Source organism: Physella acuta, unplaced genomic scaffold (assembly GCF_028476545.2).
Source record: "Physella acuta isolate Inbredline_101_S28 unplaced genomic scaffold, ASM2847654v3 ptg000113l, whole genome shotgun sequence".
Taxonomy (NCBI): domain Eukaryota; kingdom Metazoa; phylum Mollusca; class Gastropoda; family Physidae; genus Physella; species Physella acuta.
In genome coordinates, this window is record NW_026731633.1 from 193,189 (window position 1) to 212,500 (window position 19,312).

The 19,312-nt window shown below is 36.3% G+C and overlaps 2 protein-coding genes across 2 annotated transcripts; one reads left to right on the forward strand and one right to left on the reverse strand.

Annotated features, from left to right (window-relative positions):
- The first annotated feature begins 373 nt into the window (after positions 1–373).
- LOC131934592 (ficolin-2-like) lies at positions 374–1,045 on the forward strand. The gene has a single exon (XM_059290651.1). The coding sequence runs from the start codon at positions 374–376 to the stop codon at positions 1,043–1,045; it is 672 nt and encodes a 223-aa protein (XP_059146634.1).
- A 9,528-nt stretch (positions 1,046–10,573) lies between these two features.
- Positions 10,574–15,674, reverse strand: LOC131934593 (uncharacterized). The gene is made up of 5 exons (XM_059290654.1): positions 15,642–15,674; positions 14,862–14,973; positions 12,322–12,477; positions 10,730–10,978; positions 10,574–10,611 (listed from the first exon to the last, which is right to left on the reverse strand). Exons 1-5 carry the CDS (start codon positions 15,672–15,674, stop codon positions 10,574–10,576), a joined length of 588 nt encoding a protein of 195 aa, XP_059146637.1.
- Between the last annotated feature and the right edge of the window lie 3,638 nt (positions 15,675–19,312).

A 19,312-nucleotide genomic window follows, 5' to 3' on the forward strand; every position in this document is an offset into this window, starting at 1 on the left:
CATTAAGTGGCTAGTGATTTTGACGCGTGGAAAATGTTTTTATTGCGCAATACAATAGCACATCTTAAATGAAACTTAAATAAAGCATATTTACCTACTGTGATAGCTTTTAAAAATTCATTAGAAATTAACACCTAAAAACAAAAAACACGTATCTTTGATAATTTATAAAATGTATTTATTATTTACAAGGATTTTATAAGTTACGTTATAGAAAAATTGACTTCAGTATTAGAGAAATAAATTTAACTTGGTCGACATTCTATGCATAAATACTAAACTATACATATACATTTATTAGCCCTAATTAAATATTTAAGAAAATATATCAAATAAGTAAAGGTAACATTTCTTGTTTTATGTGTTCCCAGGGATGGTAAATGTAAGCAAGGAGCCAGTTCTTGTAGCCAAAAGTCCAGACGTCTACAGATCCTGTAAAGATGTGAAGAACTCCACAAACCCAAGACAACTGGTTCAACTGTCGTCTGGTCTTGTCGTCATGTGTGACACAGTGACAGATGGAGGGGGCTGGACAATTTTTCAACGTCGTGTCACTGGGATCGTCGATTTCTACAGAAACTGGACGGAGTACAAGAACGGCTTTGGCGATTACGGCATTGGTGATTTCTATCTGGGCAATGAAAACATTTACTGTCTTAGCTTAAAATACCCCCACGAGATTCGTTTCGATATGACTTACAAAGGAAACAACTATTACGCCCGTTATTCTTCTTTTAGCTTTGGTTCAGAAAGTCAGGGTTATGAAATATCTGTAGGGGTTTATTCAGGCACGGCCGGCGATTCTTTTACTAAGAAAAACAACAACCAGAAGTTCAGCACGTATGACGTGGACAACGATACAAATTTAGGTGGAAGCTGTGCTGTCCAATACCACGGCGCCTGGTGGTACGGCAACTGTCACGAAGTCGCCCTGAACGGCGTCTGGGGAAGTAAAAGCTACAGCATGGGACTGAAATGGTATGCCATCACAAACTCGTACGACAGTGTCAGCAGCTGCGAGATAAAAATAAGACCGTTAACATAGACCCGAGTCTCACACATATTTGTCACTGAACTCGCCTGAACTTTAAACACGCCCTTACATTTCTTATCCACACAACTCACCAACTCTATCAGCAGCCCATAGCAACCATCCTTCTACATCACAACCCCACTACCCAAGTCACCAACTCTAACAGTAGCGACCATCCTTCTACATCACAACCCCACTATCCAAGTCACCAACCACCGCCGATTGCCTGCGCCACTGCTACATAACTAAAGAAAATGATCTATGATTTAAATATCACATCCATTTTCGGAAAAGCACACGCGAAGTTATAAACAAACAAGACCTTTCAACACCTAATGTCTATATCTCATAAAATCTTTGCTAAAAAACTTACTAACTCTCGCCACCTACAATGTGCACTATTACCAGCCGGTTTTTTTTTCTTTCGATCATATGAATTTCATGAATTGCTAACTTGAAACTGAGCGGGATGCGAAGGGGGGGGGGGGGGGGGGGGCGGGATCATTTTAACTTTCCATAGGGCGTGTCACTTGTTAAAGAATGTACTGTCTATACGAATAACATTCTCTATCTTCCCCAGGGACGGTACACGTAATCTGTTCGCACCACCCTCCCCCCCCCCCCTCGACCCTACGACCCTACCCCGGAGATATGTCCAAAAAAAAAAACGCCGTCATCTAAACACTGCAAAAAATGTCAAATTTTTAGCTGTGAATTATAAATACCCCCATTGTGAAAAGTTTCGACTTTTTTTTGTATTTGTGGAAAGAGTGGAAAGAGAGACGTTTACACCTTAAAACTTTTTAATTAATTAGAGTTTTAAAACAATTTTGTAATTTTAAGAAAAATGCATGAAACAAATGCTTACTCAACTATTCTAGATTCAAGCAAATATCATGCCAGTACCATTTAGATTTCTGCGTGTCTTTTAAAGAACGAGAGGAAAAAAAGTTAGTTATGTTTAGTTGAAAACCAGTTTCTACAAATACACAAATATTTCACCCACTTCAAACCGTTTTATGACTCTCAAAATTTCGTCGGTCCTGAATCCTGATGCAACTTAGAAAACTGCTCTATTTACATTTGTCCTAATATTTTTTTCATATGAGTACGTCGAACAATCTACATATTATAAACTAATATTTTTTACATTACTTCAATTAATAATTCATTTATAACCAATTAATATTGTATAGATGTTTCGTTGATATAGATGTGCTGGTGTATAATGATGTAATTAGAACAAATCAAACACCGAGTTAGTGAACGAAACAACCAAATAAAACACTGAAAAAGCCACAAAGAACTGTGTGAAAAAGAATAATTCTTTTTACATTTTATCTTTCTGTGTAATTGGGTATTTTTTGTTTGGTAATCCAGAGAGGATTTAAGAATATCCTTTATGTTAAAGTTGTGTTTTTGCATATTATAATAACAATGATAATTTTTTTAAATGCTAATATCAAAATCATTTTTTCTAATCACCTTTGTTGGATTGTTAGTTATATAGGTCAGCTCCCTAAGATACATTTTGTTTAACAATACTACAAAGAAATTGAAATTTGTAGTTTAAAATTGAAAACAAAACATTTTTTAAGCCGGTTGTCCAACAGGTTTGCAGCAATCGTTCTACTTTTAACAATGAAACGATTATACAAATAGTTTTTCTTGATTTCGATTTGTTTTCTCTATTTATAATGGCGTTGTCATCAAATATTAAAATGTTAAAGATATTTCTGTATTTTATTTATTCAATGTGTTATAATTTTTAAAATTTAAATGGAAAATAAATGGAAAAAAAAACAGGTATCCGCTTTATTTATGCTTACACACCAAAAAAAAAAAAAAATAATAAAAAAAAAAACAGCGAGGTTAATCATATATCAAAAACAAGAAATTTTATTCATTCGATTGAATATTAAAATACATTTTGTTACGTCCGGCTATAAAATGACCAAAAGTACTAATTCGATATCAAGTCTCTCTCGCGGGATAAGCCTAACTAACCGCTATGACTATTTTTACTATTAAGTGACCTGGGCTTAACTGTGAGAACCGCGAAAGAAAGAGACAATGTCACATATAGTGCTACAAGCCAGAGTTACCCTTAAGTTGAAGGGACACATTTCCCACGTGTGAAAATCCAAATCTACGTGTCGGGAATTGAAAACAAGTTATGAGCCGGCGCTTCAACATTTCGACAGTAACAACATCAGACAAATTGTGTTGAGTTGATGTAGGTGAAAGTTAAGGGCATCTGTTGTTAAACTGCTAGTCTGTTCAACATTAAAAAAATAAATGATTCTAAACATTGGATTGCTGTCAGGTTTTGGAATTTTAATTTTTTTAAATAAGCTCTAAGTACGTTGACCCACATAATCCTGTGTGATACAGAGTGCCGGTTCAACATTAAAACTAATTACAATTATCAATAAGATAAACTACGCCGTCAGACGCTGTTTTTTATATTGAAATAACAGACATAAAATATCCTTAATTATGTCAACCAATAGAACAGGATTATTTTTGTATAGCAGCATGTCTGATAACGTTATAGAGTACATGTGTGCGTGGTTATAAATACATGACAGGACCATTTATACAATGAATGTACATTCATCTATCACCACAATATCTAAATAGAACATGTTCCACCACGATAACTACATACAACATGTACCACCACGATAACTACATACAACATGTACCACAACGATAACTACAAACAACATGTACCACCACGATAACAACATACAAAAATTACCACCACGATAACTACAAACAACATGTACCACCACGATAACAACATACAACAATTACCACCACGATAACTACAAACAACATGTACCACCACGATAACAACATACAACAATTACCACCACGATAACTACAAACAACATGTACCACCACGATAACTACATACATTCTGTGCGTCAATGACCTCGACAACCACTACCATACTTTATACCATGCATAGCTTGTGCGATACACTATTATATAAATACCATTTATATACACGTATGAGAACTTTTTTCTATAGATACCGTTTCGACCCATAGGAGCCTTACATTTATAAACTTTTAACAACTTTGCCATGAAACCTTTGTTAACCCGTTTAGACATATAAATTATTCATTGCTGACAGCCAAGTCATGACGTTTGCTTGACGGGTCATTGAACTTTTAGAAACACCCGTTGGCGTGGAACAATGTGCCTAACCAGCGAGGCATTGAACAACTTTTAACAAAAGAGTCAACTGATTTTTTTTGACTAACTCCTGTACACAAAATTCTCCATTGATAATTATATTTACATATCAGATAGCTCATTGGAAACAGCTGATAATTACATCTTAGCTTCGTACATTAAAATTCTTAGTAATTAATTATCATTATGCACATTTAAAACGAATTGTGATTATATATCAGTTAGTCCATTTGTCACTAAAGGGAATAACATATATAATTTTGTATCTTTGAAACTTATTGTAATTTTAAGTCAGTACACATCAAACTACCATTTTACACAAATGAAAAAATAAGGAATTATTGGACGCATTTCAAACAAATTGTTAATGGACGCCAGCGAGAAAAGTCTCAAAGGTATTAGAGAGGTCCATAAATTAATGTAAAAATCCTGCACGGCGTAGTTACAATTAATATGGTTATAAAATCCTGCCTGTCTGGTTTTTTTCGGACTTTACTGAAGATTGGATGTATCTGATGTTTTTAATATTTTCGGTAACTAAATAAAAATTAAAAAAAAAAGCAATAACAATTTGGTTTTCACGTGTAATATCGAAATAAACAATGGCATCCTGCTATTCGATAGGCCGCCATAAATTTTTTTGTACACATTGTAAGCTAAAAAAAAGAAAAACTAGGTCATTGGGTTTAAATTTGCATTGTTATTTAAAAACTTGATCTGCAAAGTTTTGTAAACAAATAGTTATCGATCACTAAGTTACTGTACAGCCAATCAATATTTGTCTTACGAAAGTAAAACATCCGGTTATAACTTAGGCTTGATGAAAATAAATAGAAATGTAGCCTTAAACTCAACAAATTATTTTCAAGTTCTCTGGATTTGCAACTTTTATAGCATTTATTCTAAAAATATAAAATTTCTAAATTAATTTTAGGCTTAAGTTTTTTTTTTTTTTTTTTTTTTTTTTTTTTTTTTTTTTTTTTTTTTTACGGTCTAAATCTAAAAAGCACGTTTTTATTCCATGTCAACAACATTATGGAATGAATCTCGTCAACTCGCTGGTGTCCATTAAATGTCGTGTTGGTAGATATGAAACTAATGTAAATGCAATTATTTGGCAGATTTAAAGTGTATTAGGCTAGAATAGAATGAAACATTTTTCCTTGTCTATAGCATGTGATAATTTGGTACACAAGACCATACATAATTTTAGGAAACTCAAACATCGTGTCGCGATTTAAAAAAAACAAAAACAACTAGACGACCCAGTTTCCCGTTGGAAAACGGCCTATCTGGTGCACTGCACAATATAAACAAATATCCTATTACACCCACCCCACAATTTATAAAGTCTTTTGACTCGAAACGAATCAGTCTTCTTAGATCCGAGCTCCTGCCACATTTCTTTGGGACATCCATTTATCACGTCCATAGGAAAGTAAAGTTTTGTGGACGCCTGGGTGATGGGGTATTTAGGTTGGTTTGGTTGTAGTTTTCACTAACCATTTAGAACATTTGCATATTACTACACAAAATACAAACAACGTTGATATATATTTTTCATCATCAATAACCTTTTTTTTTCATAATTAAATTCTCAAACTGATTCATACCCTTATAGTTTAAATTAAAACACAAGCCTTACTTTCACTACTTACAACATTTAGGTCAGTTTGCTCACTTCATCTTAGGCTGATTGTCACGAGTTTAAAAGACAGGGAAACACAATAGACTGTGAAGTTAACCTTTTTTAAAAAAGACGATTATATTATATATAATACGACAGGTTTTACATCGCAAATAAACGCATAATGTATAAGCGAGAAATTAATTTATTTTTTAGTAATATTTTTGTAGGATTTTTTAAGATAAGAGCATCTAGATGATGAATAGGTTATTTAAACTCATCTTACAAATTTTCGTCCTGGATTAAATATATTTTATTTAAAAAAAGGCAAAGTGTTTTTGTAAGCTTAGGAAATAAATACAATGAATACATTTTTTTAATGTCTACATTAAATGTAAACTTACTGTTTTTGTTTACAAAAGATTTGCATGACTAAAAACTATAGCGCGTCAAATTATCATGATAATGCGCTTATAGTACTACGGAATAGTAGTAGGTTACCTTGCTATTTTTTAATAAAATTTTAATTGATTCATAAAATTAATCATACATATACATATGTCAAATTTGTTGTCAGTTTGCATTGTCATGTTATCTTGACCCACAAGTAAAGTTGAAAACGAATCGATCAGTTTGAAATTTTGCCCGCTCGTTTCGAACTAAGACGACAGTCACAAATCACGAGGGACAGACTGTGGAAGCAATTTAAGTAATAGCTTGTAACACATAAATAATAATTGTAATACACTTTAGTTGCATAAATAGTGACACTTATCTATAATAATAGTTTCGCTGTCTGTCTATCTATCTATCTATCTATCTGTCTGACAAGAACGCTCTAGAGAAAAGACAAGCAATTTAAAAACATGCATAGTAATTCGAAAAACGAAGTATGACGTCGACACATTTAGCGCACAGAGTAGAAAATAATCTCACAGTAATATAATGACGTCATTGATTCTGGCGTAAATATTGAATAAAGAGGAAATGTTGTCTAATCTAAGTGGTTTGCGTGAAGAGTTTCTTGCATACAATTCTTCGGGTAGGGGCGAAGCCCCACCCCCCGCGTAAGAACGTCTGAGCCCCTCCCCCTCCCCAACTCAAAAGAAATTTCCTCATCGATACTCTATAATAAAATTACCGCCTAATTAATGTGTCTAATCTAAAAAGTGGTTTTCTTGCAATGGGACGGTAGACATGATTTTTTTTTGGGGGGGGGGGGGGTGGAGGGGTTGGGGGGGGGGGGGGAGTGTGTGTGGGGGGGTGGGTGGTGTGTGGGGGTGGGGGGGGGGGTGTGGGGGGTGGGTTGGTTTCAGTGTTTCTTTCAGACTTTTTCCTCCCCGGAGAGGGGTGGGGGGTACTTGAAATTTTCGGGGGCGGGGGTAGAATTTTCTGGGAGGGGGCGGACACTGGAAAAAGTATATAATTATATTTCGTTGAATGGGACGGTAGACATTTTTTTTTGGGGGTGGGGGGTGGTGGAGGGGTGGGGGTGGGGGTGGTGTGTGGGGGGGGTGGGGTGGGGGGGGGGTGGGTTGCTTTCAGTGTTTCTTTCAGACTTTTTCCTCCCCGGAGAGGGGTGGGGGTACTTGAAATTTTTGGGGGCGGGGATAGAATTTTCTGGGAGGGGGCGGACACTGGAAAAAGTATATAATTATATTTCGTTGAATGGGACGGTAGACATGTTTTTTTTTGGGGGGGGGGGTGGGGGGCGGTGTGTGGAGGGGGTGAGGGGTGGGGGTGGGGGGGGTGGGGGTGGTGTGTGGGGGTGGGGGTGGTGTGTGGGGGTGGTGTGTGGGGGGGTGGGTTGGTTTTAGTTTAGAGAAAAGAGACAGCACTATCAGCCTAGCGCCCGTTGTACCCTTCCTCAACGGGCCATTTTTCTCGTCTATAATAATAGTTTCGCTGTCTGTCTATCTATCTATCTATCTATCTGTCTGACAAGAACGCTCTAGAGAAAAGACAAGCAATTTAAAAACATGCATAGTAATTCGAAAAACGAAGTATGACGTCGACACATTTAGCGCACAGAGTAGAAAATAATCTCAAACCCAGAGAGTGCACAGTTATATGACGTCATTGATTATCGTGTAAACATTCAATACAAAGGCAATTTGGTCTAATCTAAGTGGTTTGCGTGAAGAGTTTCTTGCATACAATTCTTCGGGTAGGGGCGAAGCCCCACCCCCCGCGTAAGAACGTCTGAGCCCCTCCCCCTCCCCAACTCAAAAGAAATTTCCTCATCGATACTCTATAATAAAATTAATGTGTCTAATCTAAAAAGTGGTTTTCTTGCAATGGGACGGTAGACATGTTTTTTTTTGGGGGGGGGGGGGGTGGAGGGGTGGGGGGGGGTGGTGTGTGTGTGGGGGGGTGTGGGGGGGTGTGTGGGGGGTGGGGGTGGTGTGTGGGGGGTGGGTTGGTTTCAGTGTTTCTTTCAGACTTTTTCCTCCCCGGAGAGGGGTGGGGGTACTTGAAATTTTCGGGGGCGGGGGTAGAATTTTCTGGGAGGGGGCGGACACTGGAAAAAGTATATAATTATATTTCGTTGAATGGGACGGTAGACATGGTTTTTTTTTTGGGGGGGGGGGCGGTGGAGGGGGGGGGGGGTTGGAGGGGTGGGGGGTGGGGGTGGGGGTGGGGGGGCGGTGTGTGGGGGGGGTGGTGTGTGTGGGGGGTGGGGGTGGGGGTGGGGATGGTGTGTGGGGGTGGTGTGTGGTGGGGGGTGGGGTGGTGTCTGGGGGTCGGTGGGGGGGTGGGGGTGGGGGTGGTGTGTGGGGGGGTGGGTTGGTTTTAGTTTAGAGAAAAGAGACAGCACTATCAGCCTAGCGCCCGTTGTACCCTTCCTCAACGGGCCATTTTTCTCGTCTATAATAATAGTTTCGCTGTCTGTGTATCTATCTATGTATCTATCTGACAAGAGCGCTCTGTCTGACAAGAACGCTCTAGAGAAAACATAAGCAAAAATTCTATCTGACAAGAACGCTCTAGAGAAAACACAAGGAAATTAAAAACATGCATAGTATTTCGAAAAACGAAGTATGACGTCGACACATTTAGCATAGAGTTGAAAATAATCTCAAGGCGGAAAGTGCACACAGTAATATAATGACGTCATTGATTATCGCGTAAACATTGAATAAAAAGGAAATGTTGTCTAATCTAAATGGTTTGCGTGAAGAGTTTCTTGCATACAATTCTTCGGGTAGGGGCGAAGCCCCACCCCACGCGTAAGAACGTCTGAGCCCCCCCCCCCCTCCCCAACTCAAAAGAAATTTCTTCATCGATACTCTATAATAAAATTACCGCCTAATTAATGTGTCTAATCTAAAAAGTGGTTTTCTTGCAATTTCTTTAATGCAATTCTTCGGGTAGTGGCTAAGCGCGACACCAGTGTTTCTTTCAGACTTTTTCCTCCCCGGAGAGGGGTGGGGGTACTTGGAATTTTCGGGGGCGGGTGTAGAATTTTCGGGGAGGGGGAGAACACTGGAAAAAGTATATAATTATATTTCGTTGAACGGGACAGTAGACATGTTTTTTTAGAGGGGGTGGGTGGGGGGTGGGGTGTGTGTGTGTGTGTGGGGGGGGGGGGGGGTGAGTGGGGGGTTTAATTTAGACTTTTTCCTCCCCGGAGAGGGGTGGGGGTACTTGAAATTTTCGGGGGCGGGTGTAGAATTTTCTGGGAGGGGGCGGACACTGGAAAAAGTATATAATTATATTTCGTTGAATGGGACGGTAGACATGTTTTTTGGGGGGTGGGGGGGTGGGGTTGGGGGGTTGGGGGTGGGGTGGTGGTGTGTTTTGGGGGGGTGGGGGTGGGGGGGGGGTGGTGTGTTTTGGGGGGGTGGGGGGGTGGGGGTGGTGTGGAGGGGGGTGGGTTGGTTTTAGTTTAGAGAAAAGAGACAGCACTATCAACCTAGCGCCCGGTGTATCCTTCCTCAACGGGCCATTTTTCTCGTACATCAAATAATAGCCGAGGAAAATCGGAAATTTATATTGAAAATGTATTTAATTCTTAAAATATTTATTGAACTTTCGATTAATTCAAATGTGATGTTACATTGCAATTTCATCTTGTCTATACCACGCGCAGTGTGGCGTCGCTAGGTCGGTTGTCACCCGGTGCGGCACCTCCCCCCACCTCCGAAAAAACAAAGTATATTTATCTCTCTCTCTCTCTCTCTCTCTCTCTCTCTCTCTCTCTCTCTCTCTCTCTCTCTATATATATATATATATATATATATATATATATATATGTATACATACATATATATATATACATATATATATATATATATATATATATATATATATATATATATATATATATATATATATATATATATATATATATATATATATATACATATATATATATATATATATATATATATATATATATATATATATATATATATATATATATATATATATATATTACTATTTAAGTCTAATTTTGATTTCACAACTGTCAACGCTGCTGTAGGATCCCGTCAGTGTGTACCAGTTTAGGCCTGTGCCATATACAGTACTGCCCCAGATGCCGTTCAGGTGGGTGTGGTGACAGTTTGCGTACCACCACCCTGCATGATAAAGGGCGGCACAACTTCCGGTAGTATCGATATCGTTATCTACGTCATAGGTGCTGAAATTCATGTTGTTATTTAATGTGGTGTGAGAATCCCCGGCCGTTCCCGAGTAACCACTTACATACATTCTGTAACCCTGGCTTTCTGAGGAAAAACTAAAATTAAAATAACGAGCGTAATAGCTGTTTCCATTGTAAGACATATCGAATCTTTTTTCATATGAATACTTTAAACCAAAACAGTAAATGGGTTCATTTCCCAGATAGAAATCACCAATGCCGTAATCTCCAAAGCCGTTCTTGTACTCCGTCCAGTTTCTGTAAAAGCTCACCAGTCCAGAGACACGACGTTGAAAAATTGTCCAGCCCCCTCCATCTGTCACTGTGTCACACATGACGACAAGACCAGACGACAGTTGGACCAGTTGTCTTGGTTTTGTGGAGTTCTTCACATCTTTACAGGATCTGTAGACGTCTGGACTTTTGGCTACAAGAACCGATTGGTTTCCTATATTTACTGAACCTGTGAGTAACAATGATTTAAATTTTCTGAAAAATTTGTATTGATTGTTTGGCGTTAAAAAAATGTAAAGAGCGGTTCATTGGTCACCTCTTTCAATCTTTCAGTAGAATTATAAAGATTGTCAATTTTCGTGAAAAAATCGTTTCAGAAGAAACTTTGCTGTAAAGCTATTGGAAGGGGGAAGGTGAGAATTAGGTAAGCGATTAAAAATTCAACCAATCGCCAGCATTATTGTCAGAAGCGGTCAATTATTTAATATTTATTTAATATTTAATATACTTGATATTTAAGTAATATATTCAATTAAATCGAGCTTCTTCTTCATCTTCGTTCTTAATTTTTAGTGTTTGAGGGAATCGAGCCTTATCTAACAGAGGGTTGAACTCGAGACTTTTTCGATTTATCAATCATGAGCTTTTGCCGACTCGACCACGCCTCCCTCACAAATAAGGACACGTGTCAACTGGTTATGTGCCATTGAGGCCATTGACTCCGATTTCAGCCTGCTTTTCTTTTGGGATATGCTTCCATAGCCTTTGTTCAACAAAGAAAAAACTACAAGGCAGGAGTTGTTGAATTTTGGAGTTGTCTCTCTTGGAAGAGCGGCTGTCCCCAGCTAACGAGCCTCATCTGCTCGAGGGTTTGAACTCGAGACTTTTCGGTTTAGCAACCATTAGCTTTACCGACTCGACAACGCCGAGCATAATAAGTAGTTTTAGGGTATGTTAATGAATAGAGAGTTTGATGACACAAATGACGAGGGTTCGAAACCCTGGTTCGACAAACTTTATGATATACAATTTTTAAAAATCTGCAAATTGTAGAAAACTGGAAATAAAGCATCGCTCAAAAAATGGAAAAAACTTAAGTATGAAATCTATAATGTATCAATCAAATTCCATCTACTAAACGTTATCGGATTTTCAGAAAACAGAAATAAAATACCAATTCTATTTAGCGAAAATCGATACAAGCTATATTGTGCGACATATAACAAGTATCATATCCAACTAACTTCCTGAAATGTCAATGAAGCTATCGTGAGAAAACACGAACATTTACATATCTACATAAATCAAGATTTTTAAAACTGGTTAATTCATAAACGTTTATTGCTCCACTTGATTGTGTGCATAATACCTTACTTCTCGCTATACGAAAAAGTAAAACAAAAAAAACCTCAGAAGGGATTAGCTGAAATTTAGCGATTCTCATTTTTAACTACAGTAAATTAATTTTGTAAGAGAATAGCAGGAGTTATTCAAGGGGAGAACATTTTCACTTTCTGTGGTTTTTGGATTTCAAATTCTTACAATAAATTTTAATGATTTATTGTGACGAACCTCCCTGACAGGCCGCCGTGTTACACGAATTCATCCTCCCATTTCCTACAGGCGTCACCAACTCTTGTACATTGCAGTACATTCCCTTGCTGTAAAGTCTGGTGGTGCTTGCTGGTTGGGGAGTGTTGAGGGCAGACACGGGGAGAAGCCAGTAGCCTGCAGATAAAACAAAAACAATTCATCTTCACTAATAAAATACGTGACAACAAAAACATAAAGTCAATATTCAAGGAAACTACGTTTTCTTCGGTTTAAAATGTCAAAGCATTCGCGATTCTTAACTACACAATCAGGAAAATGTACGGAAGTTTAACCTTTTTACTTGTTTTTAAATATTTTAAATATTTTTTTGTGAATGACTCATTCACTAAACCACTATTATATGCAGCAACGTTTGTAGAAATATGCAAAACAGCAACAACTATCTAGGCGTCTTCCATTACATATGACGCTTCTATGTATTCTCTATGTAGAAGCAATAAATATTCAAAATATAATTCAATAATTAGTCCACATTTTGATTAGGACAAATAGAATGGGGGGGGGGGGGGGAGGTTGTAATTACATTTACATGAAATGGGGCAAAATATTCGTAGTTTAGTTCAAAGTAAATTAAATCTATTTTACCGAATTGTTTTATTTGAAATATATATTATTATTTTCATTACATTTCAGTCCTGAATGCAGTGATAATCCTGCATCAGACCACAAACATGAGCTATCCTCAGTAGCCGTGTTTGAAACTAATACAAAGTGTTAGCCAGTCAGGAGCCAGTTTTACGATGATGAACTGTTTGTAAAAGCAGCCATTTAATTTCAAAAACGGCATTTCGCGATCATTAGGCCACCATATCACAAAAGATGGAGGAACACAATAAAAGGTTGAGAGTAGTAAGTAACAAAACCTTCTAATGAAGATGTAGGCTTTAAAAGTAATGACTAGTCTACATTTACATTGGTTATAGACAGTGAAGAAGAAGTCCACAAATAGGCCTTAATGGAAGAAGGTTCGTTACCTACCTAGCGTACCTTTAGTTAATTTAAGAAACTGATTTCTTTGTCTCGTAAAATTTACCTTGAAAGATAACTATCAGAATTAATAAAATATCCATCCCTTTCGCCTTTGAAAAAATATCACAAATCAGATTCAAATTAAATATCGTCTGTTTGATCAATGTGTCCCTTTTTATCAGCTAAATCCTACTGGTCTACATTGATTATTCTCTCTTGGCCATTTTTCATTGCACAACAAAAAAGACTTTGTTGAATTCATCGATTATTAAATATTATATTTTATTTTGGTTGTGTTATGTGTGTGTGTGTGAGTGTGTGCGTGTGTGTTTGTGCGTGTGTGTTTGTGCGTGTGTGTGTGCGTGTGTGTGTGTGTACGAAGACTTTAAAGAGTCCTAACTTTACAGAACTTAGTTAAACACACACACATTAGCATTAGCTGCCATTTCTTTAATACGGCCCCGACTCCGTATATTTACATGCCGATGTTCTTAAAATATAATCACCATCCCTAAAAGCGAGAATATAAAACGTTTTTTTTTTCTAAAAAAAATTATATAGCATTTTAAACATCTATCTGTAACTTTTCCAAGATTTTTACAAATTCAGATAGTTTGTGTGGTAGACAGGTTATATATTCACATTCGCCAAAGTCCACCTTTAAAATAAAATGCTAAAACGCACAGATAAAAAGCACACTTGCACCAACTTAGTCCTAGATTCACACTATTCAATGTGCAATGCGTAAGGAAGGAATATTTTTTTGAAAAAGGATACGGTAAATTGCACTGTGAATGTGATAAGACGGGCCGCTTGACAAAAAAGAATGGTTGGTTAGATCAATAAGATAATACATCAGAGAGATGGGAAGAAATAGAGGGATGGAGAACGGTATATCTTAACGCATTGAAATACATATCGTATACTAATTTCCTCCACGACTATTTCCCTTATTGTCTAGAATATTAACATGCACAATTTTGTCCAATAAGCTTTGCTCCTGTAACGTTTATCCAGTTTTTTGCTTTTGTCAAGTACTGTAGCAAATGACAGTTCTTTGTATGTAAAGAATTTTGAACTTCCTGTAGAAGAAAGCAAATACTGGACAGAGTATGGCGGTTTGTGCCTCTTAAGTTCGCACTATTGATTTAAACTTTTTGATTGACATCTTTATACTCAAAGATTTCCTGTTTTTATAAATGATTAAATAACTCCGAGGTTTCCTGACAGGAGTCACTAAAATTAAACTGAATGAGTGAAAAGCTTTATGACGTGAGTCACAATAAGTGGGGTAGGTGGAGTCGTGAGTGGAGTCATTAGGTAAACAAGCGATTCTTGCGGTCTCTTACGAAACGGATCTCGTATCTGTGAGAGTATGAATTCCCTGAGACCACCCAGGTATGATGGGTGCATGACTTAGTTTGTGAAAGTAAACACTGTTGGGCATAATGCTGATCACACCATCCCTTCATTTGCCCAGGTCAAAAAAATTATGGACTCTATTTTATCTGTTTTGAATTTTTACTTACTTTTCAGTCTTTTGACATCAAAGAAAAGAAAAACTGCAGAGCTTAAAGAGGGATTTAAGTTGTGACCACCTTCAGCGTCTGTTTCGAGCGATGATGTTGTTAAAAAGTTTGGCTTCACAAAACGATTAGCGTTAAATACATTTAAGCATATAAGATAAATAAAATATACAAAATATATCCATAAAACTGAAACACAAGTTTTAGAAAATGACTCAGCTTTAACAGATTTCAACATCAACACTTATTCGCTTGTCAATTTTAAAATGTGTTCATGCGTAGGATGTGCAAGTAGTTCATATATACACATAAAGTGGTTAATTTCGATTGCTTTGAACTCGTTATACCTGTTCATGTTTGATATTGCTCGTTTTTTTTAAATTTAATTTTTATTTTATTATGCCACCGGTTAATGCACAGTTGAATGACAGTTTCACAATGATAACTATTGTGAACATTGAAATACATGTAGGTTGAGACAAATCTACAATTTCACTTGAACATGACATGTCTTGTTTGAGTGGACGTTCGGAACGTTCGATTAAACTTAATTTTTATTTTCTTTTGTATCGAACCTCTTCGGATTGCAGATCTGTTTCGAATCTTAGGTTTACAAGATTATTTTTATTTTACTTTGTTCGTTCTACTTTGACATTATTTTGATTGCACATTTAAGACAAGTTCCATGACAGAAAATCGATTAATTGTGTATGGTTGGAGATTTTATTTCTTTATAAGAAAATTGCACAAATAAAACACGATTTCCATTAAGTATAGACCTACTTTGCAGCTTGCCAAAAGTGTGTGAGCATGCATGATTTCGTCAGTATGTTAGGTTTCAATGAACGAAACGTAATCAAATTACTCTCTGATGCTTTCGTGTGACTTACAGGATATCAAGGGCGATGAATATTTTAAAATTTGTAATTGTGGCTTATGGAGGTAACATTTCCGTAAATATATTAATTTATTTTTTTTATATTTAAACTAACACACAAATTTGATTCGTAATACTAAAACACAGTTGGAAATTATTTACTCGATTCAATTTGATTATGAGTAATTGTTTTTTTATAGCCAATGTTGTGCTATGTGAAGAATACATTGATAAATTTTGGTTGAAAAACACAAGTGAACTGACGATACTGCCACTTGATGAAACATACACAACCAAGAGTAACCTTATGTGTGCTGCCAAATGTACTGAGAAGAAAAATGATTGTTATAATTACTTGTATGACACGGCTAGCAAGACCTGTACGTTAGGTAGGTAGCGACTCTATTTTTTGTCAACATTTTTAGAATAACTAACAATGATCTTAAATTTAAAGGTCCGAGTTTCTAAGTTTTCAAAACGTTTCCCCTGTTTTGTCTCAGGCTACTGGCTTCTCCCCGTGTCTGCCCTCAACACGTCCCAACCAGCAAGCACCACCAGACTTTACAGCAAGGGAATGTACTGCAATGTACAAGAGTTGGTGACGCCTGTAGGAAATGGGAGGATGAGTTCAAGCGACACGGCGGCTTGTCTAGGTTGGTACAACTAAATCTTCAAGTGTCAGTCTTGACAAGTAAACTGCAAGAGTTAAAAATCAATACGTATAATACAGGTTAAAACGCATGATATTAAGTCAAGATTAGACTTTCTTTTAGAAGTTTTTTTCGAGAGGGTCGAGATTCGGCAGTGTGACGTTTCCATGTCAGAAGGGTGAAATTAAATAAAGTGTATATTTATTGACATAACTTCACTGGCGTATCTTTTATTATGTACCTTGTCATTTCGTTAGTTAAATGGAGAGGAGAGAGTGGCGGGGTAGAAGTGTTTCGAGAGGGAAAAGAAAGAAAATCCAGTACCAGAAAACCTAAGAAAAATATTTTTATATTATTGATCTTGCATATTAACAGGTCGTATAAAAGTCGGAAACCAGTCGGTTCTTGTAGCCCAAAGACCAGACGTCTACAGATCCTGTAAAGATGTGAAGAACTCAACAAAACCAAGACAACTGGTTCAACTGTCGTCTGGTCTTGTCGTCATGTGTGACACAGTGACAGATGGAGGGGGCTGGACAATTTTTCAACGTCGTGTCTCTGGACTTGTGAGCTTTTACAGAAACTGGACGGAGTACAAGAACGGTTTTGGAGATTACGAAGTTGGGGATTTCTATCTGGGAAATGAAAACATATATGCTCTTAACTTAATAGATAACCTTGAGTTAAGATTCGATATGTCTTACAAAGGAAACTCTTATTTCGCTCGTTATTCTACATTTAGTTTTGGTTCAGAAAGCCAGGGTTACAGAATGTACGTCAATGGCTACTCAGGAACGGCTGGTGACTCCCACTCCACAGTGAACAACAACATGAAATTCAGCACCTATGACGTAGATAACGACATCCACGCATCTATGAATTGTGCTGCCAATTACCATGCCGGATGGTGGTATGCCGCTTGCCATCGCACTAACCTAAACGGCATTTGGGGTAGTACAAAATTTGGAACGGGATTGAACTGGTATAATATAACAAAGGAATACATCAGTGTGGACAGTTGTGAAATAAAAGTCAGACAACTGTGATTTATATATATATATATATATATATATATATATATATATATATATATATATATATATATATATATATATATATATATATATACGGGAGGTAAGCCCTCAACGGTGAATATGTTTCAAACTATTGTTTTAAGTTTTAAACTATTGTTAATATTAAATCCTTATGTACATAATTGAAAAACAATTTCAAAGATTGTATTTTGATCAAAGTGGGGTGATAGAAATCGTTTGCTTTTAGCAAAAAGTAATGATCGAATTTGATATTTTACCAAATTAAGATTCACTGTTCGATCTTTAAAATCATTTAAAACTATTTGTTATCGGTAATATTGATTGAAACTTAAGCCTGAAAATAATTCCGTAGTTTGATATTTTTAGAATCAATGTTAAGAAAAGATGCATATCCAGAGAACTTGAAAATAAGTTTTTAAAATAAGTTTTTAAAAAATGTAAGGCTACAAATTTAGTTATTTTATCAAGCCTACATTATATCGTGGAGTTTCCCATTCATAAAACACAATTTTATTGACTTTACAGAAACTCCATTATCGATATTCAGAAATGATGAAATGTAAACAACCTAATTATTTTGACTGTTTTTAAAATTGTGTTTAGTAACCGAAAATACTAAAACAATAAATACATCAAATCAAGCCAAACAAAAAATAAACATTTAAGAATTTAAAATTAAATTTATTTTAAAACATCACACCACAACATGCAAACATTTTATGCACCGTTTTGAGAATATTCATGGCTATTTATGTTAGACCATTAGCTTATATCTTTTATATTCAATGTATTTTTTTATCTCTTTATTAAAAATATTTACAGAAATGTGGATTTTCGTTTCAGTTTTAATAATTAGTGTATAAATAAACCGGGAGTGATCTTCCCTAAACTTTCTCGAATATTCTGATATAACATTACAGGGGATGGCAACTCGAGTTATAGGCATGATTTTTAATCAATTAACATTTACTTTCTCGTATATACGAAGTATAGAGAAAGTCTTGTAATTGTGCAAAAAAAAATCTGAGATTTTTACAAATCTCGACGTTTTACACCTCACTGATACGGAAAAACATAATTTTGCAATCTTGTCCGTATGTCTGTGTGTCTGTCTGTGTGTCTGTGTGTGTGTGTGTAAACACGATAACTTGAGTATCCTTACAGCTAGGTTGATGAAATTTCATATATAAGTATTTTATCAAAATCGTAGATCCGTATCAACTTTCGAGCGATTTTCGATAACCGGAAGTGGTACTTTTTACTTTCTCGTTTAGATAAAGTCATGTAATCGTGCAAAAAAAATCGAGATTTTTACAAATCTCGACGTTTTACACCTCACTGATACGGTTTACACCTCACTGATACGGAAAAACATAATTTTGCAATCTTGTCCGTATGTCTGTGTGTATGTCTGTCTGTGTGTAAACACGATAACTTGAGTACCGTTAAAGCTAGGTTGATGAAATTTCATATATAAGTATTTTATCAAAATCGTACATCCTGGTACAAAAGTCGAACTTTTTATACTTTGAATTTTTCAAAAGCCTATAACTTGAGTACTATTTCAGACAGATAAATGAAATTTCACATGTAAGTAAAAGATCTAATTCTCTGCCTTCTGTCAAATTTTGTGTAATTTCCGTTGACCGGAAGTACTATTTAACGCTATTTTCGATTTCTCAAAAAAAAAACCGCATGTAAATTTATAAAGTACTAATAATATTGCGCACTATTATGTACATTTTGTTTTGGCGTTCGCCGCTTGGTGCGCAATTATTTGTTCTATGAGATTCTATTCTATTATTAAAAGTTTAAGTAATTAAAAATCATGTCTATATTCCGAGTTATATAAGAATATTCGAGAAAGTTTAG

Excerpts from the sequence above, each read along its gene's own strand:
- LOC131934592 (XM_059290651.1), top strand. The coding sequence starts at position 374 with ATGGTAAATGTAAGCAAGGAGCCAGTTCTTGTAGCCAAAAGTCCAGAC.
- LOC131934593 (XM_059290654.1), bottom strand. The coding sequence starts at position 15,674 with ATGCATGCTCACACACTTTTGGCAAGCTGCAAA. Across the intron at positions 14,974-15,641 it reads CACTTTTGGCAAGCTGCAAA|CCAAACTTTTTAACAACATC; the intron begins GTAGGTCTATAC and ends CGTTTTGTGAAG. Across the intron at positions 12,478-14,861 it reads TGATGTCAAAAGACTGAAAA|GCTACTGGCTTCTCCCCGTG; the intron begins GTAAGTAAAAAT and ends TTTTATCTGCAG.